This window comes from Bos grunniens, chromosome 10 (assembly GCF_055505025.1).
Source record: "Bos grunniens cultivar Pamir isolate PY7600 chromosome 10, Bosgru_T2T1.0, whole genome shotgun sequence".
In the NCBI taxonomy this organism is placed as follows: Eukaryota; Metazoa; Chordata; class Mammalia; order Artiodactyla; family Bovidae; genus Bos; species Bos grunniens.
Window position 1 is genome coordinate 41,901,809 of NC_141174.1, and position 26,968 is coordinate 41,928,776.

At 36.9% G+C, this 26,968-nt stretch overlaps 1 protein-coding gene across 15 annotated transcripts in view; it reads right to left on the bottom strand.

Moving 5' to 3' along the window:
• Positions 1-26,968, bottom strand: part of CEP152 (centrosomal protein 152) — a 149,876-nt gene that overhangs the window by 51,016 nt on the left and 71,892 nt on the right. For 8 of the 15 annotated variants that reach the window (XM_086320791.1, XM_086320792.1, XM_086320789.1 and 5 more), the window contains 5 exons: positions 26,369-26,500; positions 21,410-22,060; positions 17,730-17,859; positions 6,695-6,794; positions 5,802-5,905 (listed from right to left, as the gene is read on the bottom strand). In XM_086320791.1, the coding sequence (XP_086176917.1) occupies positions 5,802-5,905; positions 6,695-6,794; positions 17,730-17,859; positions 21,410-22,060; positions 26,369-26,500 (1,117 nt within the window). Of the gene's footprint in view, positions 1-5,801; positions 5,906-6,694; positions 6,795-9,960; positions 10,129-17,729; positions 17,860-21,409; positions 22,061-26,368; positions 26,501-26,968 lie in introns of all 15 variants that reach the window. The other 7 variants (XM_086320790.1, XM_086320787.1, XM_086320780.1 and 4 more) reach the window with 1 other exon arrangement.

The window sequence follows — 26,968 nt, forward strand, 5'->3', positions numbered from 1 at the left end:
TTTTTGCACTCTTCCTCTGCCGTCCTACAGCCATTTGTCCCACCTCTGCTTCCCTGGTTGTCCTGACACACACAACCCAGCAGGTGTGCACAGTCCACACAGGGGACATCCCTTGAACACCTGGCATTGGTGACTAGAAGGCTTGTGTTTCTGGGCCCCACAGGAATGAAACAGCCGGAGAGACCATTCTTGGCAGTCTACAACCCCCAGGACACAGCAGCCTAAACACACCCTAGTCTTCCTGTGACCACCCCTTCAAGCTGGGAGAGGTAGCTCTCCTATTTCACATAATACATAGAATTAAACACACAGAGAGTTAAGCGAAATGAAGAAACAGAAATATGTTCCAAATAAAAGAACCAGATAAACTCCAGAAAAAAACTTTAATGAAATGGAGGTCAGTAACTTACCTGATAAAGAGTTCAAACTGTTCAATGGTCATAAAGATGTTCATCAGTAAGAATGGATGAACACAGAGAGAACTTAAACATAAAATAAGCAAGAAATACAAGAAATGTTAAAGAGACTCATTTCAGATGTACGGATATACAAAGGTTAAAGTGAAGGGATGGATCAACACTTCATGCAAATAGAAAGTAAAAGAAAGCTGAAGTACAGCTACACTTATATCAAAGAAAATAAACGTTAAAACAAAGACTAATAAAAGACAAAGATGGACACTAAAAAATGATAAAGGGATCAACCCAATAAGAAGATATAAATAACATTTGTTAAAATTTATTCACCCAACACAGGAGCACCAAGACATATAAAACAGTATGATCAGACCTACAAGGAGAAATCAATAGTGATAAAATAATAATAGGGGGATTTAATATCCCACTTACATCAATGAGTAGCTCATCTAGACAGAAAATAAATAGACAAACATTGGCGTTAAACAATATAGTAGCCTAGATGAACTTAAAAAGATATGTAGAGAACATTTTACTCTAAAACAGGAGAATACACATTTTTTAGGTGCACATAGAACATTCTCCAGTATATAGCACAAGTTAGGCCACCAGTCTCAATGTACTTTTAAACAACTGAAACCATATCAAGTATCTTTTCCAATCACAATGGCATGAAATTAAAAAATCAAAAAAGGAAACTGGAAAAAGCACGAATATGTGGAGATTAAACATCATGTTACTAAATAATCAAAGAATTAAAGGAATAAAAACATAAACCTAAAGATAAATGAAAAAAGCAATAAAACATACCAAAATATACTAGATATAGCAAAAGCAGTTTTAAAAGAGAAGTTCATAGCAATACAGGCCTACCTTGGGAAACAATGTTAAACAATCTAACTTTACACCTAAAGGAACTAGAAAAAGAAGAAAAAAGAAGGGACAAAGTTAGTAGAAGGAAGAAAATACTAAAAATGAGAATAAAAATAGAGATATAAAAAAATAGAAAAATTCCATGACAAAAATGGGCAGAAGACCTAAATAAACATTTCTCCAAAGAAGACGTACAGATGGCCAACAGGCACATGCAAAGATGTCCCACATCTCTAATTATGAGAGAAGTGTGAATCAAAACGACAATGAGGTATCACCTCACACCAGTGAGAAAGGCCATCATCAAAAAGTTTACAAATAAAAAAGCTGGAGATGGTGTGGAAAAAGGAATCTCTCCTACATTGTTGGTGGGAATGTAAATTGGCACCCACTATGAAAAACATAATGGAAGTTCCTCAAAAAGCTAAAATTAGAGTCACCATCCAATCTAGCAGTACCACATCTGGGTATATATCTAGTAAAAACTCTAATTCAAAAAGATACACGCATCCCCAATGTTCATAGCAGCATTATTTACAATAGCCAAGATACAGAAGCAAACTAAATGTCCATTGACGGATGAATGGAAAAAGAAGATGTGGTATACATATATACATACACAATGGAATACTACTCAGCCATAGAAAACAATGAAACAATGCCATTTGCAGCAACATGGATGAACCTAGAGATCATCATTCTAAGTGAAGAAAGAGAAAGACAAATACCATATGATATCACTTATATGTGGAATCTAAAATATGATACAAATGAACTTATTTGCAAATCAGAAAAGGGAATTCCCTGGCAGTCCAGTGGTTAGGACTCCATACTTCCTCTTCAGGGGACATAGATTGGATCCCTGGTCACTGAACTAAGATCCTATAATCCACATGGTACCACCAAAAAAAACTACCCAGAAATAGATTCACAGACATAGATAACAAATTTATGGCTACCAAAAGGGAAAGGAGGTGGGGTAGGGATAAATTAGGAGTTTGTGATTAGCAGATACAGACTAATATAAAAAAAAGAGATAAATAACAAAGTCCCACTGTATATCAGAGGGAACTATATTCAATATCCTATAGTAAACCATAATGGAAAATAATATACATATTATGTATAACATATATTATATATACACATATAGATGAGTCCCTTTGCTGTACACCAGAAGCCAACACAATGTTGTAAATCAACTATACTTCAATAAAAAAAAATTTTTAATGAAAGAAGAGAGAGAAAAAAAAAGATTTACTTAAAAGAAAAACAACAACAACAAAAATGAGAAAAGATCAATAAAACTAATATCTGAGTCTTTGACAAAAGAAAACTGACAAACCTTTAGCTAGACTCATAAGAAAACCCAGGACCAGATGGCTTCACTATTAAAGTCTACCAACCATTCATAGAAGATATAATATCTACCCTTCTCAAATTCTTGTTAAAAAACCAGAGAAGGGGATATTCCCAAACACATTTCATTAAGCCAGCATTACCCTGGTGCCAAACTAAACAAGAACACCACCAAAAAAAAAAAAAAAAGTTAGAGGCCAATATCACTGATGAACACAGACACAAAAATCTTCAAAATACTAACAAATCAAATTGAGCAATACATTAAAAGGAGCATACACCACGATCAGGTGGGATTTATCCCAGGGATGCAAGGACTGTTCAACATTCACAAGTCAATCAGTGCAATATACCACACATTAACAAAACGAGAGATAAAAACAGTGTGGTTTTGGCATAATAACAGAGAGATTAATGGGACAAAATATAGAGCCCAGAAATAAACCCACCCACACGTGGTTGATTAATTTACAACAAAGGAGGCAAGAATATATGATGGGGAAAGGACAATCTCTTCAAAAAATGGTACTGGGAAAACCAGACAACCACATGCAAAAGAATCAGAGTGTGCCACTTTCTTATAACATATACAAAATCAACTCAAAATGGATTAGGGGCTTGACTGTAAGACCAGAAAACCATAAAACTCCTAGAAGAAAATATTGGCAGTAGACTCATTGACACTGGTCTCAGTGATTTTTTTTTTTTTTTTTGGACCCAACTCCAAAAGCAGTGGCAACATAAGTAAAAATACATAAGTGAAAGTGAAGTCGCTCAGTCGTGTCCAACTCTTCGGGACCCCGTGGACTGTAGCCCACCAGGCTCCTCCGTCCATGGGATTCTCCAGGCAAGAATACTGGAGTGGGTTGCCATTTCCTTCTCCAGGGGATCTTCCCAACCCAGGGATCGAACCCAGGTCTCCCGCATTGTAGGCAGATGCTTTAACCTCTGAGCCACCAGGGAAGCCTAATAAATAAGTGAGACTACATCAAACTACAATGCTTCTGCACAGCAAAGGAAACCATCAAAAAGATAAAAAGGCAACCTATTAAATAAAGGAAAGAAGATATTTGCAAATTATATATCTAATAAGGGATTAATTTCCAAAATATATATCAAGAACTCACACAACTCAGTATCAACAAGAAACAAACAACCTGATTAAAAAATGGGCAGAAGAATAGATAGGTTTCCAAAGAAAACAGAGATGACCAATAAGTACATGCTCAACATCACTAATCATCATGGAAATGCAAGTCAAAATCACAATGAGGTTATCACCTCACAGCTGTTAGAATGGCTATTATTAAAAGACCAAGATGTGTTAGTGAGCATGTGGAGGAAAAGAGAAACCCTATGAATTGGTGATGGGAATGTAGACTGGCATAGCCACTATGGAGGTTCCTCAAACATACTCAAACAGCATGGAGGTTCCTCAAAAAATGAAAAATAGTACTACTATATAATCCAGCAATTTCACTTCTGGATATTTATCAAAAGAAAGTAAAAACACTAATTCAGAAAGATCTATGTGTGCCAATGTTCACTGCAGCATTATGCACAATAGCCAAGCTATCCAAACAACCTAAGCATCCATCAGTGGATGAATGGATAAAGAAGATGTGGTAGATACATACAATGATACTACTCAGCCATAAAAAACAACAAAGTCTTGCCATTTGTGACAACCTGGGCAGATCTTGAGGGCATTATGCTAAGTGAACTGTCAGAGAAAGACAAATACTGTATGATTTCATTTATATGTGGAATCTTAAAAAACAAAGCAAATGAACAGAGAACAGACTAGTGGTTGCCAGAGGGGAGAGGGTTGAACAGTAGACAAAATGGGGAAGAGGGTCGGTAAGTGCAAAGTCAGGAGGATGAGGAAGTACAACACAGGCGACTATAATGAAGACTACCTTACAGCAGTCCCCCTCTTATCCCTGGGGAATACATCCCAAGACCCTTAATGGATGCTTGAAACCACGTACTGAACCCTATATATACTACATTTTTTCTGATGCATACATCGCCTTAACATTTAATTTATAAATTAGGCACAGTAAGAGATTAACAACAGTAATTAGTAAGACAGCAATTTTAACAATTTAATAAAATTATGTGAATATGATCTCTCTCTAAATATCTTATTGTGCATATTTAATGTCTTTTTCATTTTAACTAAGCACTTATCATCCACCGTATCTGTAACTTTTGCAGTTTGAGGTGTGACAGCAAGACTATCATGAATTGTTTTCTTTCTTCACAATTTCATGGGTAGAAGATCTGTCCTTACGGTAGATCTCAGCAACCTCACCACATGATTTTTTCTTTCCTTATTAAGTCGAGAACTTTACCTTTTTACTTAAAGGAAGCGCTTTCCAGCTTCTCTTTGGCATATATGAATTGCTAACATCCCTACTCTTGCACTTTGCGGCCTTTATTCGGTAAAAGAAGGGTTATGAACACAACCACTGCAATATAGTGATAGTGGGTCCAATAACCGAGGTGGTACTAAGTGACCAACAGGCGAATATGCTGGACAAAGGGGCGACTCGCTTCCAGAGGCAGACACAGCACGATGGCTGGGATTTCATCATGCTACTCAAAATGGCCTGCAATTTAAAACTTACTATTTACGCAGTTTTCCACTTCATGTTTTTGGACTACAGTAGACCCCAGGTAACTGAAACCATGAAAATAAAATCACAGATAAGAGGGGACTATTGTATATTTTGTAACTTTGTATGGTGATGGGGAAACTAGACTTATTGTGGTGATCACTTCACAGCATAAACAAACACCGAATCAATTATGTTACAGGCCTGAAACTAATATAGTGATATATGTCAGTTATACTTTAAAATATATATACACACATACATTTTAGTCCCCAAAAAACCTCAGGATAATTAACAGTATAAAAATATCTCTATCCTTGTGCCACTTCTCAAATTTTAGTGGCAAACTCCAAATTTACTTGGGTAAAATCACCTATGACGGCATAATTTAGAAAAGCTATCAATGATATCTTCTAAAAACAGGTAATATCTCAGATTAAGGTAGTTCAGAAAATTCCCCCAAATTACTACGATTAGTTACAAAAAAGACCCAAACCACCTTAAAACCTTAGGGATCTCTTTAGAGACTTACGCTTAATCTTTTTTACAGCTTTAATGTATTGCCCACGAAGTTCTTCCAAGGCCACCTCATTGCATGGCAGGCAGGCATTTTCAATAGCTCCTTCTGACAGTGACCTAAAAAAATACAGAGATTAAGTGAAAAATGTAATTTGAAAATATGTATATATAATTTTTAAAATATATATAAATATATATTCTAATAAAACAAGCTAAGGTGTGCTAAAAAATTCACATCTGAGGATCTCGACTATAATTATTTAGGAGAAAAAGGCAAACTTAAGTGTTATGGTTACTTATACCACAATAAACCCACATGATGAAAACCTATGCAGTTACTAAAGAGCACATTATAAAAGTATATCTAATGACATGGGGGAAGAGTTTATCTTACAATACTAATAAAAGGTCACAAAGTAGCTTATATAATAATCTCAATTTTTAAAACATGTGCACATGTTGTGTTTGTATAAAAGTGAAAGTGAGAGTCACTCAGTCATGTCTCTTTGTGACCCCTTGGATATACAGTCCATGGAATTCTCCAGGCCAGAATACTGGAGTGGGTAGCCGTTCCCTTCTCCAAGAGATCTCCCCAACCAGGGATCAAAGCCAGGTCTCCCATATTGTAGGCAGATTCTTTATCAGCTGAGCCTCCAGAGAAGCCCAAGAATACTGGAGTGGGTAACCTCTCCCTTCTCCAGCAGATCTTCCCAACTCAAAGACTTTAAATAAAGAATATCTTATGGGAATACGATCTTAAAAGATCCTTTTTTTTTTTCATATTTTTTGCTATGCAACAATAACAGTAATTGATATTCTTGGTATGATAATATTGATAGGACTATTATTTTTTTTAAAAGTAAAGATACTCAGAAATAAAGTTTCTTTGAAATAGTAAAAGTCTACCTTGGTGGTAGTGTTTTACAAAGAGTTCTCAGTTCTTCTAATTTATTCTTCATGTCATTGTTTTCTTCTATTAATTCTTCAACGACTTTAGTATTCTCTTCTAAAAAAGGAAGTTTATAGTATATTGATCAATCTCTTTTTCTCTGTCTTTCCCTTAAATTACCAGCACAAATGTTCATAGAAGAGACTGCCAAATTTCCAGGTGTTCCCTGGTATCATTTGTTCCCTGATAAACCCAAATCTGACCACCCACTGTTCTATATTCTCAGCACTTTAAATCTGTATTCCATTTTCAACTTATTCTGGGTTATAGACTGTCCTGGAATAAATCTCCAATTGCTTTATGCATTTGGCTTGCTTTCCAGTTAGATGGAAGGCTTTATTTAGCAATACAGGTTTCCTAATTCCATGTCCCTCCTTGACCCTGGCATGCAGTCTATGCGCACATAAACTGATCATTGAACAAGCACCTCAATACAAAATTAAGAGAAAAAAGTTAAGCTCAAGTAGGTGCCATTTTCAAAAATAACATAAGATCTTCAACTCTTTGAACTTTTAAAAACAAGATGAGGAGACTGATGGAGTCCATGTGGCACAGAGGACAAAGCATAAATTTCAGAGTCAGAGAGACACAAGTTTAAGGCCTTCTTATCCACTGGATGAGCTTAGGCAAATTACTGAATCTTTCTGAAACTGAGTTTTTTCATGTGTAAAATGGGGATAGTGTTATCGACCTTGAAGATTATAATGGAAATAAAACAGTAAATGCACAGCACCTTATACAAGGTCTGGCAATAACAATGTTTAATAAATATGAACATGGCACCCCTTGTTTCCTACTATACCAGCCTTTCAACACACCCTACAAGTTGGGGAATGAATCATTCTGTTCTCCCAGTGATGGATACAGCTTGTATATTTCTAAACCACTCACTCTTACTCCATCACTTTTCAATAAATGCTACCATGACAGTGGAAAATGGAATTTAAGAAACAATAAAGCAACCAAAATAGCAAAAATTTTATCAACTAGCAGATTTACATTAAGACAAACACTGAAATTATCAATGGCTTAAATTCTGACCCTGACCTCTTTTATTAGCTGGTTGTTTTGAGCCAATTACCAACTTTCTTGGATTATTTCTAAGTCTACAAATTACAGAAGTTATCAGCCTCAAAAAGCACTATGTAAAATAACTATTGTATAATCACAATGTACAGTGCTAAATATTATATCTGTAAATAACCACAAACTACTACCCTTATCGTTTTATTATATAAAACAAATTTCTTGATTTTCATCAAATTTTACAACAGCCTCCTCCACAGGAGGAGAAATTTACCTCCACAGTTGGACAAACTTACTCGCTCTCCAGCCTCTGTTAAAGACCTAAGCAATCACCACGGGAACTGCAGTTGTTAAAATTTTTATCTCAAAATTGCTGAAACACTTTCTCAGCATTAAAGCAATTATGATCTATCTTTAACAGACTTAGGAAGCAAGTAATGGGAGTAGGTGGCTTCTCTTGGGCAAAAATATTTACCGAGTGTGCTATGATGCCAGGTACTGTGCTAAGTTTGGGACAGGATTTAATCCTTGTCACCATCACACTCCAAAGGAGAATTCAGACATTAAATAATCACAAGGATGACAAATGTTACAAAACTCATAGGAGCAGTGGGAAATGTCTAACAGAAGAAACTAGCCAAGTCTGGGGTGCTTAGGAAAGCCTCTATAGGGAAATCATGTCCCAGGGGGTTGACGAGTAGGAGTTAGCCAGGCATTATGACCAGGATGGGGAGACAGATGCTGTTGGTAAAGGAAGAGGTGCACAAGGGCCCAGAGAGTCAGTGAAATCCCTGCCACAGCTGTGAGAGAATAAGAGGGCTGGACAGGAGATGAGCCTGAAAGGCTGGCAGAAGTGGGATCAGGGAGGGCTTCTTAAATTATGTGGAAATTGTGTTTTACACCGAGGGCCAGACAAGCCACTGAGGCACTTTAAACAACAGAGTGTCACAGTCATATTTACTTTTCTAAAAGGCTGCTCTAGCTTCCTGATGGAGAATGGATTGGAGGGGCAAGACTGGAAGCAGAAAGAGATGACTGTTGTCTAAGCAAGTGACAGAGGTGAATGGAGGAAAAAAGTGAACCTGCCCGCCTGGGTCTGGATGAAACATAGTTTGGGACCCTTGCATTCAGTCCTTCCTTCATTCAAGCATTTATTACTGTCTTGTATATAATGGGTACCAGACTATAAGGATAAATGAGATAATATCTCAACAAATCTACAGGTTAAAAAGATGTTGGGCAAGTAATGAAAAAGTGAGATACAGAATGTTAACAGAGGAGGAGACAAATGTCCTGAGGCCACACAGAAGCAGACCAACTAGCCCACACTGGTAAAAATCAAGGCTCTGCAGACAAGATATCTTCTCAATTGAATTCTAAAGGATGGGCAAGAGTAGGGCCAAAATAAGAATGAGAGGGGAAAGCATAGGACAGAATGACAATATTGTAAAAGAAAATTCCTGACCAGCTAGGGCATCTGAAATATTTCAAAGGTAAGGAATATGGAGCACAGGGTATAAGTCAACACCCTGTGAAAGGTAAGAGGGAGCAGCCTTGTGAGCCCAATAGCTCCCTTCTTCAAGAGGGCAATAGGAAAAGGCAGAAGACAGGCCTTTTAGACAACTCCCTGACAGCACTGTGAAGAATGGACAGACAGGAGGCCACATCAGACCCAGACGCCTTGGTTCATGTCTCTTCCCTCTGCCTGGAATGCCATTCTCTTTGGCAAACACATTCATCTTTCAAGGCTTAGTCAAGCCTTGCTTAACTTTAATAGGAGGTAGAATCAACTAACATCCTTTCTTCCTAGTTTACATGAATGTACTGCCAGCTACCCAGAGCTGCAATTATTCATTAATGTTTTCAGTTCTCCTCTTTTAATGATAAGCTTCTTGAAGCAAGAGAACACAGTCCTGTACATCTCATCAGAAGTGGAATTCTGTCTGATGTCTTCACTGTCGTACCCTCAGTGCCTAGAACACTGCTTGACACACATTAAGCACTCAAAAGCTGTTCAATCAAAAAGAGAAGGACCAACTTCAATAATAATTTTTTGCCTAATAAAAATAAGATCCGAATTAGTTAATGTAATTCCCAAAGATAATCAGTGCTTCCATTAACTAAAATGTCACATTTGAATATTCCAACCAGGATCGAGGAGATTTACACTTGTAGCAGTGTTACTTCAAATGCTAACCTCCGATTTTTTCCACTACAGCTTTGTGCTTCCTTTCTAAATGCTGAAGATGCCTACAGCATTTCTCCAGTTTTCTTTTCAGATCTTGACATTCCTGCTTTGCATTTTCAAGTTCTTGGAAGCAGTGTCCACAGCGTGAATCTTTAATTTCAAGGATCTTTTTCTCATCTGCAAAAATTAAATGATAGCACACTTTTATATCAATTTAGACTAACGAGAAGGAAGGAAACCAGATCACATGACTAAAGGTTATAGTGTAACTGAAAAAAGTATGATGCTTAAGAAAAAGAGACTTGAATTTAAATCCTGTTTTCACTATTTACCAGCTGTTGCGTTACTGAACCTTTGAGACTCAGTTTCCTAACATGGAAAATTGAATAATATCATCTATTTTAAAAACTGCTCTGAAACACAATGCTCAGATCTTAGTATCGAATACAATTGTCCACTAAAAGGAACCAGGGTTCTTCAAGAAATGGCTGACTCCAGTACTGAGACAGGGTACATTCAAGATGAGACTAGAATATTTTGCTAGGAGAAGGACATTTTTATGGTCTTGAAAGTATCTCCCCACAGATTCCTCATTAGCTGTGAGGGAGAAAAAAAACACAGTAATTATACAGTGAAGAAACTGGACAACAAGAAATATGAACATCACACATCTCCAGGTGTGGTATCACACCACCTGTGCAGTGGCCCAACTAAGAAAACACAATCCAGGACAAATCATGAACACCAGACAAACTCAAAATGAGGAAAGTTCTATTAAAAGCCAGGGGTTGACAGGTTTTGGGGAGAGTGAAGAATATAGCTCTCAAAAATATCAACGTCATAAAAGGCAAAGAGAGGCCATAGAAATACCCTAGATTAAGAGAGATTAATGAGACGTGACATCTAAATATAATACGTGACCCTGGACGGACTGCAGTACCGTAAGGGGAAAAAATGCTATAAAGACTTTGTTAGATCAATTGACAAAATTAGAATACAAAGAGCAGATTGATAAAACTATGTAACACATATTTTCATCTAATGTTAAATTTACTATACTGAAGTATGTAAGAAAAATCCCTATTTTTGGGAAAATACACACTGAAGTATTTGGGGGTAAAAGGGCATAAAGTATATAGTGAAAGTGAAAGTGAAGTCGCTCAGTTGTGTCCGACTTTTTGCAACCCATGGACTGTAGCCTAACAGGCTCCTCCATCCATGAGATTTTCCAGGCAAGAATACTGGAGTGGGTTGCCATTTCCTTCTCTAGGAGATCTTCCCAACCCAGGGATTGAACCTGGGTCTCCCACATTGTAGGCAGATGCTTTACCATCTGAGCCACCAGGGAAGCCCTATAATGTATATGACCTATCCTCAAATGGTTCAGAAAGAAATGAAATGTTCACAGACATGTACACACGGAGGAAGACAAATGGGGTAATATGTTATCACTAACTGTATCTATGTTAAGGGTATACGAGTGATCTTTGCAACTATTTTTATTTTTGCAACTTTTCTGTAAGATTTGACATTATCTCCAAATTAAAAAAAAAAAAAGATATAAAACTGTCAGGAGGTATAAACGTACAAATATTGTCTGGCACAGAACCTGGCATAGAGCAAGTATACAATAAGGAATAGCTATGGCTACTAGTAACATATAAAGTTTATAAAATTTAAGTAATATACAAAAATGATACAGATTGTTACTATTAATATAATTGATATAATGAAGTAGGAATACAAACTGGCACAGGCTCAGAGGCCAGTATCTAAAATGTTGATGTAAAAACACTGGTCTAGCAAATTATTCTTAGCTCTCTTCTTACTTTTCAGTTTCTTTCAAATGGTATCATTTATGTTTACAAACATCAATGAATTAATGAAACATCACCATACATGGCACTTACACACTTCACTGAAGGTACTGTTTTGTAAAGCTGGAAACCAGGCCAAATGCCCATCAACAAGAGAATAGATAAATTATACTATATTCATACAACAGAAGACTATACAACAATGAAAATGAATGAACCAGAGCCATATACATTAACAAAGACAAATTTTAGAAGCTCAATATTAAGTGGGAAAAAAAACAAGTTACAAAGACTAAAACAAGTATTAAACTATTTTTATAATGTTAAAAGACAAAGCAATAGCTTTTTGAGGATACCTGTATTTGGTCAAAACATAAAGAAAAGCAAGGAAATTTTTTTTTTTTTAACGTCAGCATATTTATTACCTCAGTTGGTGGGGAAGTTACAGGGATGGAATGATGATGAAACACAGGCATCTTCAACAGTACTGGTGATGTTCTACCTCCTAAGTCAAATAGTGGGTTCCTGTTTGTTGGGTTGATAACTTACATGTGCATTACACATATTTTTTGCATGTATCAATTATTTCATAATTAATATTTAAATTAGTTTTAAAAATGATAAAATATTAGGAGAATATAATCACACTACTAACAGCGGTACTCTCTGGTGACGGGCTTGGTCACATAGTAAATGTTTTGGATTATTCAACCCTTTCTGATGTTAATGTGTTTGTTTTTAGGGAAAAAAAAGATTAAAGAAAGAATGTAAATCCTTCTATAGTCTGATTTGTCCTAAGTCAAAACTGATTTCTTTCATATTGACTGGATCTCCCAAAGCCAAACGATATCTAAAACTCATTTCTATGCATTTCACAAATTAGGAAGTAACTTTCAAGTTATTCTAAATATAACAACAGATATAAAATGACATTGAAAAGTAGGAAACAAAATACAAATTAGAATAGTATTACCCTAATTGTTGAATTAGTATTTTCTTAATTGGCAAAAAGACATTTGCAACCATCTAAAACCTAGAGGTAAGGGAAGAGGGTCTCTGGTCAGACGATGAGAGAAATAGCAGTCAGCTGATGTCTTAGAAAAAGCAGAGGGAAGGCGCCAAGATGGCGGAGGAGTAGGACGGGGAAAACACTTTCTCCCCCACAAATTCATCAAAAGAGCATTTAAACGTCGAGTAAATTCCACAAAACAACTTCTGAATGCCGGCAGAGGACATCAGGCACCCAGAAAAGCAACCCAACTCCTCGAAAGGAGGTAGGAAAAAATATTAAAGACAATAAAAGAGACAAAAGAGGGAGGGACGGAGTTCCGTCCCGGGAAGGGAGTCTTAAAAAGAGAGAAGTTTCCAAACACCAGGAAACCTTCTCACTGCCGAATCCGTGCCGAGCTTTGGAAGCACAGAGGACAACATAACAGGGAGAAAAAATAAATAAACAATTAAAACTCGCAGATTGCGAGCCCTACGGTAACTCCTCCAGCGGAGAAGCAGCGCAGACGCCTGCATCCGCCATTAGCAAGCGGGGGCTGGGCAGGGAGGCGCGGTGCGGGCTGCATCGCTGAGAGTAAGAATCTGGCCTGAATACCCTGAGCACTAACTGAGCGAAATAATTTGGGCTAGCAAACCAGACTGTGGGATATCTACCATGCGAAAAGCCAGCCCTAACCTAAGACACCGCCAGCCCGCGCACGGAACAAAGGACTAAACAGAGGTAGCCGGCTGCAAACCTTCCCCCTCCGGTGACAGGCAGCCAGAGCCGGAAGGGGGCAATCGCAGCCCCAGAGAGACATTATCTATAAAACTGGCTTCTTTGCTAACTAAAACTTATTGGGGGTCTGGACGGTCAACATCTGCCTGAGAAGGTGCGCCGGTTTTACACCCAGATAACCAAGTGGCGGGGAGGCGATAAGTCGCAGCATTGGCACTCGCCAAACACCTCATCACCTGAGCTGCTCGGACCTGGGAAGAGCACAAAACGCAGCCCCAACTGAGTCTGCGCCTCTGAGGACTACCTGAGTGCCTGAACCTGAGCGGCTTGGACCTGGGAGGTGCATGCAACCCAGGGCCAGCCTCGGATTGTTCCCGGCGGAACAACCTAGAGCCTGAAAAGTGTGGGCAGGGAGGCTACACGCGCCGTGAGCGGGGGCAGACCCAGTGTGGCTGAGGCACTGCGAGCGCACGCCAGTGTCATTTGTTTGCAGCATCCCTCCCTCCCTCCCCATAGCGCTACTGAACAAAGAGAAGAAATACAGCTCCACCCACCAGAACACCGACACAAGCTTCCCTAACCAGGAAACCTTGACAAGCCACCTCTACATACCCACACACAGCGAGGAAACGCCACAATAAAGAGAACTCCACAAACTGCCAGAATACAGAAAGGACTCCCAAACTCAGCAATTTAAACAAGATGAAGAGACAGAGGAATACCCAGCAGATAAAGGAACAGGATAAATGCCCACCAAACCAAACAAAAGAGGAAGAGATAGGGAATCTACCTGATAAAGAATTCCAAATAATGATAGTGAAATTGATCCAAAATCTTGAAATTAAGATGGAATCACAGATAAATAGCCTGGAGACAAGGATTGAGAAGATGCAAGAAAGGTTTAACAAGGACCTAGAAGAAATAAAAAAGAGTCAATATATAATGAATAATGCAATAAATGAAATTAAAAACACTCTGGAGGCAACAAATAGTAGAATAACAGAGGCAGAAGATAGGATTAGTGAATTAGAAGATAGAATGGTAGAAATAAATGAATCAGAGAGGATAAAAGAAAAACAAATTAAAAGAAATGAGGACAATCTCAGAGACCTCCAGGACAATATTAAACGCTACAACATTCGAATCATAGGGGTTCCAGAAGAAGAAGACAAAAAGAAAGACCATGAGAAAATACTTGAGGAGATAATAGTTGAAAACTTCCCTAAAATGGGGAAGGAAATAATCACCCAAGTCCAAGAAACCCAGAGAGTCCCAAACAGGATAAACCCAAGGAGAAACACCCCAAGACACATATTAATCAAATTAACAAAGATCAAACACAAAGAACAAATATTAAAAGCAGCAAGGGAAAAACAACAAATAACACACAAGGGAATTCCCATAAGGATAACAGCTGATCTTTCAATAGAAACTCTTCAAGCCAGGAGGGAATGGCAAGACATACTTAAAATGATGAAAGAAAATAACCTACAGCCCAGATTATTGTACCCAGCAAGGATCTCATTCAAGTATGAAGGAGAAATCGAAAGCTTTTCAGACAAGGAAAAGCTGAGAGAATTCTGCACCACCAAACCAGCTCTCCAACAAATACTAAAGGATATTCTCTAGACAGAAAACACAAAAATGGTGTATAAACTCGAACCCAAAACAATAAAGTAAATGGCAACGGGATCATACTTATTAGTAATTACCTTAAACGTAAATGGGTTGAATGCCCCAACCAAAAGACAAAGACTGGCTGAATGGATACAAAAACAAGACCCCTACATATGTTGTCTACAAGAGACCCACCTCAAAACAGGGGACACATACAGACTGAAAGTGAAGGGCTGGAAAAAGATTTTCCATGCAAATTGGGACCAAAAGAAAGCAGGAGTCACAATACTCGTATCAGATAAATTAGACTTTAAAACAAAGGCTGTGAAAAGAGACAAAGAAGGTCACTACATAATGATCAAAGGATCAATCCAAGAAGAAGATATAACAATTATAAATATATATCCACCCAACATGGGAGCACCGCAGTATGTAAGACAAATCCTAACAAGTATGAAAGGAGAAATTAACAATAACACAATAATAGTGGGAGACTTTAATACCCCACTCACACTTATGGATAGATCAACTAAACAGAAAATTAACAAGGAAAAAAAAAAAAAAAAACATGTATCTATAAAGTTCACTAAAGCAAAGCACAGTAAAATGAGGTATGGCAATAAAAGGCGTTAAATTTATCAAATAAAAAAAAAAAAAAATAAAGTGCTGAAAAATTAAAGCTGTCAATTCTGTAATAGATATTCATTGAAAGTATCTTTTGAAATGGGGGTGAAAACACCTTCAGAGAAATGAAAGCTAAGGAAGCATGCACGAGCTATAAAAAATGATAAAGTCCTTTATGAATGATGATAATATCAAAACAAAACTTGGAAATACAGGAAGGAGTAAAGAGCACTACGAACAGTCAATACATGGATAAACATTAGAAACTATTCTCTTTTCTTAATTTCTTCATGGTAAACTATCAACATTATATTGTGAAGTTTTTCAGAAAAAAAAAAAAAGAATATGGTATGACATAGTTCTGTCTTAGATATTATGCAAGTGGGATGAATACTGAAAAAAAAAAAAAAAAAGAAATATTTGTTCTCATGTTCAAGAGACCTCCACATGTCCCTGCAGCCCTTATAGTGACTTCATGCATAAATGGGATAACCTTTAGTTGATTAAAATATTTCATTAGTCTGAACATATCTCTCCTTGACCTCGTCTATTAATGAAGGTATTAATTTCTTTCCTTAGATCCTTCAATCATGGACAAAGGGATAGTCAATAAATTATATGATTTTGAGGAAAAAAAATAAAAATAAACTGTTCCCACCCAAAGACACAAAATGACAAAAAATCTCCTGTGTGTGTGTGTGTACCTGCACATGCTTCATTTACTTTTTATGTGTTAATATTTAAAAATTAAATTGTCCACAGAGAACATGAATGATGACTTCAAGAAGAAAGCCTGAAGAGCATATACTTTAAATAAATGAAAATCTTCAAGATAATCAGAGAATTATTTTTCAATTACATATTTTTGAATCGTTTGAACTTTGCAACATGAACACATATTATCTGTTACAAATAAAATCTTGACTTAACCCTATTCTCCATAGCAAAAAAACAAAATTTACTCCTTTCTTTTCTCAGTGTATTCAATAAAGTAACAAAAAGTTGTAAAAATACAACTTGTAATACAAGTTATTCACTAAAGGGATAGTTCCTTTAAAAAAAAAAAAAAAAGAAAAAGCAGATGTTCTCTAGGACTCTGGTAATATGCCTACTGAATTTGAGAGTGTGGAAACTAAGGTTATTCACTTTGTACATGATTTCCTCTGGCAAGCCTTAGTTCTTTTCCAGGTTACAATGGGGACAGCAGACAAGAAACAGAAAAAGTATGTATAGTTTGTAGGTGGAGGGAGGGAGCAGGCTACAAAGGGTGGATGTCCTAAGAGGACTGGAACTTACAAGGAGTACAGCAGTTCCTAGTTCAAAATCCCAGTAAATGGACAGTATATGCCCAGATTCCCCAGTGAGCTCTGAATAACTCAAGGGGCTGCAGCACAGTGCAATTCTTTTCAAACTAACAACTCTAAGTCACTAAGATAAATTATTAATTCATCAGATATTCAAGGAACACAAACTATGTGCCATTCACTATGTGCCAGGTGGTAGAGGGGAAGAGATAAAACACTGCCTCCACCTGAAGAAAACCCCCAATACATCAGAAAACATTTAATACACTTTAGAAAGATTTCTATTAAACATAGCTAAAATAAGCTTCAGTAACCTGAATAGAAAAGTCTCAGTGATTTGGCAATTCTCTTATGTAATTCTCTTAGGTGTAGCCTCTGATTTCTCAACAAAGCCAGGGAATGAAAACATGACCGCTCTACTAAAATTTTCATTATTACCTTTATAATACGAGTCACTCAAGAATGGAGGGAAGACCATGAAAAGAGAAGAAATTTGAGGGCCTACAGCAACCCTGTCTTCTAATATAAAACGAACCTAGGGAGAGGATACATATAAAGTAGCAGTCATATCACCCATTTGTTCACTCATGAAAACTGTACACATCTTTGATTTCCTTTCATCCTCAAAGCAACCCCCAGGAACTGGAATTATGGATATTGCAAAGATGAGTAGGAACAGAATCCCATTACCAGCTTCTGCTTCTTGTACGGCCGCCAAAGGCAGAGCATGGTGTCCAGACGTAGGCTCAGGAAGCATCGCCTGGACTCCAGGGTCTCCTCTGCCCGTGGCAGGATCCTTAGAGATCTTGGTCATATTTCTCTGAAACAGATTATCTTCATAGTTAATGCCTATTAAAATGCTAATATTAAAAATATAAAAAGAAAACACAGCCTTAAAAAAATCTGGCCTAAACTATCAACATTTTTCTTAAGGTTTTACGTGAATACTATCATCACCATCAGCTAGATTCCTGTGATTGTACGTTCCAAATCAGACCGTTATCCAACAGAGGACTAGTAGACTAGCTATGGGACAGATGGAGATATTGTTTGCATTTTAAGATATTTTAACAGTTAACGTGATCAACCCATAGGACTGACATGAGCAATCAGAATTGTTCTTGAAAATCTAAAACATTTTCACTGCAACAGGGAGCAAATTCATTAGAAATTTATAATACTAAGCTTATGCCTTCCATGAATTGAAAGTAACAATAAAAATTTTTGAAACTTACATAGTATGCTATGTATCTAAGTACTTTATGTTGTCATTTGTTGACAAGGAAAGACAGTTCAATTCTAATGTTAAGGAGAGAAACTGAGGCTCACCTAAGTGAAAATCTTGTACAAGACCATTTCCTCACTAGTATTTATTGAACATTTCTGTATTCTAGTCTCTGTTCTGGCAACACAGCTACTAACTCATTAATGGTGGGACATTTTTTTAAGGCAACATATTTTTTGATTTTGGACAACTAGTGAATACCAAACAGACCAGATGATCTTGAGAAAGCTGTCTTGTTTAATTACTTACAATACTTTATATATGCTTTATTCTGGAAGCCTTGATTTTGAATCACGGTCAGGAAAGCTACTCATGCAGCCCAACAGAAGCAGAGGTCAATAGGTACAAAGACTGCAAACTCCAGGCAATCAAGACACTGTATAAGGTTGAGGCCAAAGGAGTAATAAAAAATGATCCCAAAGGCAGCTAATGTTTCCAATTTCTGCTCAGAACCGGAGAAAAGCCAAGATGGCAAAAAAAGGAGCAATCTTTTTGTCTTAGTTTTAACTTGACATTGGTGGTAAGACCATACATCCTTAAATTTGTTTAAAAATAGTGTTCCAATTGCTATTTCTCTTTTCTTTTAGTCATTATGAACTGCTATATTAATATACGTAGTATATAAATATAAATAACATTTGATAAGGCATTCATTTTATTGGAAACTGTATTTTTAATTCATTACAACCTCACCATTTAAAATCTTGATAATCTAAACTTAATTGTTCTCACCAACAAAAAAGTACAGTAAATAGGTGAGGTGATGGATGTGTTAATTAACTAAATGGTGGAATCCACCCAGGGATCGAACCCAAATCTCTTGCATCTCTTACATTGGTAGGCAGATGCTTTACCAGTGTGCTACCTGGGAAGATCCTTTCACGACGTATATGTATAGTAAATCACCATGATATATACCTTAAACATCTTACAATTTTATTTGTCAATTATAGTTCAATAAAGCTGAAAAAAAATTTTTTTTAATTAAATCTTGACATTTAAGTAATTTTAATGAGGACTTGTTTTATATATACTGATCACTTTTTTCCAGTCTTAAGTTTCATGAGAAGTTCAAAAACCACAAATTTAATTAATTATAAATCATAGTTCTTCACATTTACGGCACTTATATTGCAAATTTATAATCACTGCTTTTTAATCATTGCTTTATCTCAAGGTCCTGAGCAGAGTTAACTCTAAGACAGCAGAAGGCTGAGTACTACTCTTCTGTGACAAATTTCTGTAACAAATGCCAAATAAGACATTTCAGAGTCACCCTTTTCCCAAGAACGGAATCTGATCCCACTCAACATAAGCTGCAGAAGTCTAAGTTCTGAGCCAAATTCTGTGAATTTGTCTCCATATATGTGTAAGACACATAAAGTCATACAGAGGATCTTATCCTGCTCGCATAACTATGTGTGCTCAGTCACTCAGTCATGTCTGACTCTTTGTGACCCCATGGACTGTGTCGCACACCAGACTCCTCTGTCCATGGAATTTTCCAGGCAAAAATACTGGAGTGGGTTGTCATTTCCTTCTCCAAGGGATCGTCCTGATCCAGGGATCAAACCCACATCTCTTGTGTCTTCTGCATTGGCAGGCAGATTCTTTACTGCTGTGCCAACTGGGAAGCCTGCACAACTATAAGCCCTATAAAAAGACCCCAGGTTTGATTATATGTTAACATTAGAAGAATGGTGTTGTGAGTTTCTTGACTTTTACAGTAGACAAAAGTTTGCTTCAGGAAAGCAAACTTGAAAGCATATAACATGATCTTCCCATCACGTCTTACCCTTTAAGTTGCCATAAATAATTTTTCTTAATTATATACTTTATCCAAAAATTCTCAATAAAGTATTTTAAGTAGTATTCAAGGGAATTTGTCTTGCCCAGTGAATTTTACACTAAAAGTAACTATTAGGCAGTAACATCTTTGTGAAATCAAGAATAAAAATATCAACTGGGTTGAATTGGGATGGGGTAGACTGACCTTTCAGGTTCCTTTGGATCTACAATTCTGCATTGTTTCAAATGCAAGATGCAGAAAGACCAAGCTGTGTCATTTGTATCCTACCAAAATCCAAGGAATTAGACCAGGGATTTGTATTTTATTTTTCAGATGAGCAACTATAATTTAATGACTACCCAAGGTAATAAACTAGATATCACTAAGTATGGGATTGGAACTCAGATTTTCTTTTCTGTAGCCTGTAATTCTTTTCAGTAGGTATTAATACCAAACACTCAATCCTGGCCTTGAAAATCTTTAATCACAATATTTTAATGAATTTTAACTCATGTTTCAACTTTTCAATCAGACAAAACTTACAATATTGGCATTTTTTTCTACCTCAAATACCAAATGTTAACATTGGCTGCTCACAATGGCTAGAATACCATTCTGGAATTTTCATGTATATCTAATGTCTTTATTGATAAGGCAGCAAGACTTTGGTTTTATCAGATCTTCCACACAAACTAAAAGCTGGTGTCCGAGAATACTTACACAATGAAAAGAATACAACTAATCCATTCTACATGCACATACAAAGTATACCAACAAAACTCTGCCTCAGAGTTTTGTGTGATTAAACCGTACCTCTACTTGTTTATTTCTATAACAATATTCTTTGGACTCAGTGTTTTTTTGCCTGCACGAGATATAAATTCAAGGGTAAGCAATAGGCTTTCAAACTCCTTAGAGGTTCTAGTTTAATACGATGCATGTTTCTTAAAGTTGTCATGCCTCCCAAAATTAGGAATGACAGTTATTCTATTTCTGAAATCTGAGGTCCTTACAAAGAACAGCATGGGTTTTGTTTTGTTTTGTTAGGAAAAAAAGATATCTAGAAAATAAAAGCTCTGCTCATATTTGTGGCACTACGAAGGAGCAAAGTTTTGGGGGCAAAAAAAAAAATATTGCAATCCTTTGAATTTGCTAGAGATTTTTTAAACCACAAGTAAAAACACAAGTCTCACATCTATTAAACTGGAGAATGAGGAAAGGAAGAAATACCAAATGCAACTTCAATAATCATACATGACGTTGAATCATAGCTCTTTTCACTTATCAGGAACATACCTTCCCCCAGTCTGAGTCGACAGTTTCTATAAGTAAAGAGAGTATATCTTGAAATGTTTTCTGTATGCAGGCCTTTAGTTTTTCAAAATATTGCACAGACATCCATTTCGAAGAACAAGTCGACAAGAGTTCCAAAAGAGGCTTACTCTCTGAACCACTGGCTTGCTCCTTCAGTGTGTCCTTTAAGAGAAACTCCAAGACAGTTAGGATGTCTTCCTCATGATGATGGATTTCCAGTTGGATCCGCCTGGCTTCCTGCATAGTCCATTCTTTGCGGCTCTGGTCTAGACACGTCTGTAATTCTGTCTCCTTCTGAAGAAGTAGTTCAGTCTTTTGCTTCATAAAATCTTCCTTAGCTGCAGCAAGCACTTCATTAATTTTATTTCGATGGTCATCTAAAAATTGCCGGTAATCTTGCTCATTTTGTTCTTGAATTCTGTGGATTTCTTCTTGCTTTTCTTTGTTCCATTCACTCCGGGCCTTTGCCAGCTCAGCCCTGACAACCACGGGGAGTTCCTCATTCTTTAACTCAAGCTCTCTCTGCAGAGAATGAATCTTCTCTTCCATTTCCTTTCCAGGTGTGACATTTTTCTTCATATTTGCAACCTCGCTTTTCCATTTCTCTTTAGCTTCAGAAACAGCAAACAATATCTAAAGGGTAAAACAATATATAATGAAAATTTTTATGATTCTTTTCATCAATAAAAAAAATTAAAGTTACTGTTTGGTTTAATCTTTGAACTTGTCAAACAAGAGATTTAAAATCAAAATTAAAGAGAAAAAGTAAATTTAGATAAGATATTGCTGCTAAGCCACTTCAGTTGTGTCCGACTCTGTGCAACCCCATAGATGGCAGCCCACCAGGCTCCACCGTCCCTGGGATTCTCCAGGCAAGAACACTGGAGTGCGTTGCCATTTCCTTCTCCAATGCATGAAAGTGAAAAGTGAAAGTGAAATCGCTCAGTCGTGTCCGACTCCTAGCAACCCCATGGACTGCAGCCCACCAGGCTCCTCCGTCCACGGGATTTTCCGGGCAAGAGTACTGGAGTGGGGTCCCATTGCCTTCTCCGAGATAAGGCATTAGCTGGTCCTAAAATATAATTACACTCAATGTGAGGATCTTTGCCCTCATTTTAAATCATCTAATATTTTTGTCTTACATAAGACAAAAATAAAATTTTAAAATTAAAATTAAAAAATAAAACATCCATTTCTATATGGATAACTAGAAATTTAAAGTGACCAAAAAATATACAATTACATAATTATCTGAAACTAATTTTAGAAAAAAAAATTTGTATTTTAATACAGATGCTATCTCAAATCTAAGCCGCCCAAAAATAAATCATCTTTTATGTAAAGCAAAAAGCAGCCTCATAAGGAAATCTTACTATTTTTAAGAATGTAACACTTACCTGAACAATAACTTGCTGGCAAACATAATGTATTTTAATGCAATTCTACTGCTTAAATCAGTTCATAAAATATCAAACAGAAAAGTCATTTTTTCATTAATCTAATTTTTCTTTGTAACAGAATAACAGGACGAGTAGATCATAGGCATCAATAGAACACAAGCAAAAATTAACAGGGGAACAAAAATCCTGAGCTCTAGCTCAAATCCTGACTTGGACTACAGAGGCAGCCTCATATAATATAGGCTCTAGAGATAAACTGCTAAAATTAACAACTTTTCATTCCTCAACTTTTTTGATCCTCAATTTCCTCATCTATAATCTGGAGACAATTACAATGCCCATCTGATAATTGATTTATTTATTTAATTTAAATTATTTAAATAAGCAAAAAATTATTTAAGATTTTTTAAGATTAAATGACAAAAGTAAGTAATTCATTTAAAGCACTTAGTCCAGAGCATAGCTAACAATACGACTCAGAAAATATTATGTATTTACTGTTACTCTTGGCTGCACAGGCTTAGAAAATTTCTTCATCTGTTTTACACTGTCTTCTATAACAAGCAGATTAGATGATAACCTCAAGTTCCTTTTACTTCTAATATTCCCTGGACTAAATCAGAGAAGCCACAAGGATACAAATGCAAAAGAACAATTGGTCTGGCCTAGATGGTGGTGACCACTATGAACCAATACCATATAATACCATATATACACTGTGGCTATGGAGATGGAGGGTCAGCTTCCTTAATTCTCAGCTATTACACAATTATAGCAAATGTCTTCAACTATATAGATTCCTGCTATGCTAAGTCACTTCAGTCGTGTCCAACTCTGTGCGACCGCATAGACGGCAGCCCACCACACTCCCCCGTCCCTGGGATTCTCCAGGCAAGAACACTGGAGTGGGCTGCCATTTCCTTCTCCAATATAGATTCCTAGACACGTTATATATCTTTACTCAATAAAATGTGTTCCTAAATAGTTGGATATAAGTCAAAAATTTTGAATCATACTTTAAGTTTACTAAAGGAACCCACTATCTAAGATGAGCCTTACAAAGGAATTCATAGCAAAATTCTTTTACCACCAGTAAAATAATTCAGTAGCAATGTGAAACATATTTCCTTTCCCAAGGAGGAAAACAGGGCATGTCACAGTGAATGCCTGGAAATGATCAACAGGTAACTAGGGTGGAGGGGTCAGGTCCCAGGGAAATTGAGTGACTCGCCCAACCTCACCAAAACTATACAACCTCTCATATAAAGTTTTACGGGAGAATTGGGCAGCATTAATTGATTTAGTGCTTCCTGACATTGCTGCACATTAGAATCACCTGAGGAGCTGTTAAAAATCCTGACTGATGCCCAGGCCACACCCTGTACCAATTAAAACATAAAGCCTAGGGGTGGGAGCCAGGGAGCAACATTTTTTAAAGATTCTCAAGTTTTTCCAATGTGCGGCAAAGTTGAGGAACCACTGAACCAACTTGACTACTTTTGGATTCTGGAAACTGGCTTTAAATTTCCACAGATTTTGATGGATCCCTCTAATCTTACAAGAACTTTTCAGCCAGTGCTGAAAAACTGGCTCTTGCCTACCTCATTGGCTTAGAGGAAGGATTTACAACACGTTGACTCATTCCAGAACCATCAAATCAGCATCTCTAGGAGCAAAGCCCAGCAATCTGCTCTAACAACTCCTCCATGTGATTCTCATGCCTGTTCAAAGTTTGAGAAGCAACACACGGTCCTCTTGCTTCTGTATTTCTACATTCACATATATTCATTCAGGACTCTGTGTTCTTACGGAACTTATCCTTAACTTCTGAACTCTAAGAGACATATGTACATCATCATAGAGTTTCCTCTTTCTCTCTACCTCTTAAATTCCGTTTTGAAATAGCAACTCATTGGAAAAGACCCTGTTGCTGGGAAAGAGTGATGGCAGGAGGAGAAGGGGGTGACAGAAGATGAGATGGTTGGACGGCATCATCAACACAATGGACATTAGTCTGAGTCGACTCTGGGAGAGTGAATGACAGGGAAGCCTGGAGTGCTGCAGTCCATGGGGTTGTAAAGAGTCGGACATAACTTAGCAACTGAACAACAACTAAAAAAATACAGAGAATATTATAGTGAACATCCAGGTACCACCATATAACTTGAGAAAACTATTGAAACAGATTTTTTTTTTTTACTTACGCTGAATTATTCCTTAAGTAATTTCTGGAATATAAGACTATGAATACAATATATGATTCATTTACAATGTCTATTACATACATTATTTTCCAAAATTGTTGTGACAATATATGCTTGAAACTGCAATCTATTATATTTTGCGTATTACAGTTAAGAGAGGATACAAACATATGGCATAAAATAGCACCTCAAGCTTGCTATTTCTGGACTTCTCATGAAGACTGTATGTCCATATATTTGGGGTACTTATCCATAGATTGTTTCTCATAAATTTGTATTGTTTTTCTTATCACATATAATGGTTCTATTTGATTCACTTACTTCCCTTATTTTTATTATCCCCTCTTTTAATTTTATTACATAAACAAAAATGTTTTAAGTGGTGTACATATTTTATCCTATTTATCTGTCTTTGCTACTGTGCCTGTTGCTTTACTGCCGAATTATGATGCAAATCTGAAATATTCAATTTCTTTTAATTTTCCTATACTTTCATTTTAAAATGCTTAATTTCTGAATCAACCTAGAGTTTATTGTGATGTTTGGGGTGGGAAAACAATTTTTCCAAAGTGCTATCTGGCTATCATAAGACTACTTAATATAGAATAATTCCTCATTCCATGTTTTGAAACAATTAAGTTTTTATTCGTGGTTGGACCTATCTTCAAAGTCTGTATAGTACTGAATGAAAAAGAATTCTATTTTTGTGACTCAACACTGTCTGAATTGTTGCTTTCCAATATATTCTATTAAGTGTTAGGGCTGGACTACTATTTCTTTTCCAGAATATTTTAAATTTCTTAGCCCTTTCAGTTTTCCAAATAAATGTTCAAATTATTGTGTCAAATTTCAAAACTAAGTTCAGTTTATTGGTATTCTGACTAGAATTGGTTTATAGTAATAAAGTGAGTTGGGAGAATACAAATGGTTGTAATACCTGATACTTCTAGTCAAGCAACATGACATCTCTGGAAAGAAGTGCTGATTATTTACCAAGGAAAGTATAAGACTACTGACACAGCACATAAAACAACAGTTACACGTGTGAAAGGATATATAGCTAACTGCTCTCTGATTCTCCTAAAAATACGGCAAAGTAGAAAAAGATTTTGTTCCATGGGTAGGTCCCCAGATTGTGAGAGTTTCATTGACTCTGAAACACATTCTCTTCCCCTCAACTACATGATACTGATGAGAACAGATCCCACTAGTTGGGTCCTGAGCTAATGCTTAATAGGCACTATCGCATGTAATCCTTCCACAATGCTGTGAGCAGGTAGGAGTCCCTGGGACCAAGATGAGGTCCTCGAGAAGGTTGTTCCCAGGAGAGCTCTTACCCGTTTGGCCACTGACTGCTCTTGTAGCTCCTCCCACTTCTTCTGTTCTGCTCTTACAAGTGCTTTATACTCTGCGAGCTCTGGCAGTTCTTCCAGCCACCGATGACGAGCATTCTGCACAGCTGTTTCTACCTTCAAGAGAGCAATTGCAAGAGACAGGGAGGTAAAGTAAGGTATACAATTTCAGAAAGATCCCATTTGCAGGAAGCCTCTATGGTTTCCTGTGCATTTTACACTGTTTTGCACTGGAGTAAACTGATTTCAAGTCGTCCCCCCCCCAACCTTTATCCCCAGCAGTGAATTCAATCCTTCTGTTCTAAATGTTCCATACTGGCCCATGCAAGTGCCAAACCAGGAAGCAGAAAACTATACATGTTTAATGGCCACTACAATTAATAGAAAGAGCTTCCCTGGTGGCTCAGTCAGTAAAGAATCCACCTGAAAAAGAATCCACCTGCAATGCAGGATATCAGGGTTCAATCCTTGAGTAGGGAAGATCCCTTGAGGAGGAAATGGCAACCCAGTCAAGTATTCTTGCTTGGGAAATGCTATGGACAGAGAAGCCTGGTGGGCTACAGTCCATAGAGTTGCAAAGAGTCA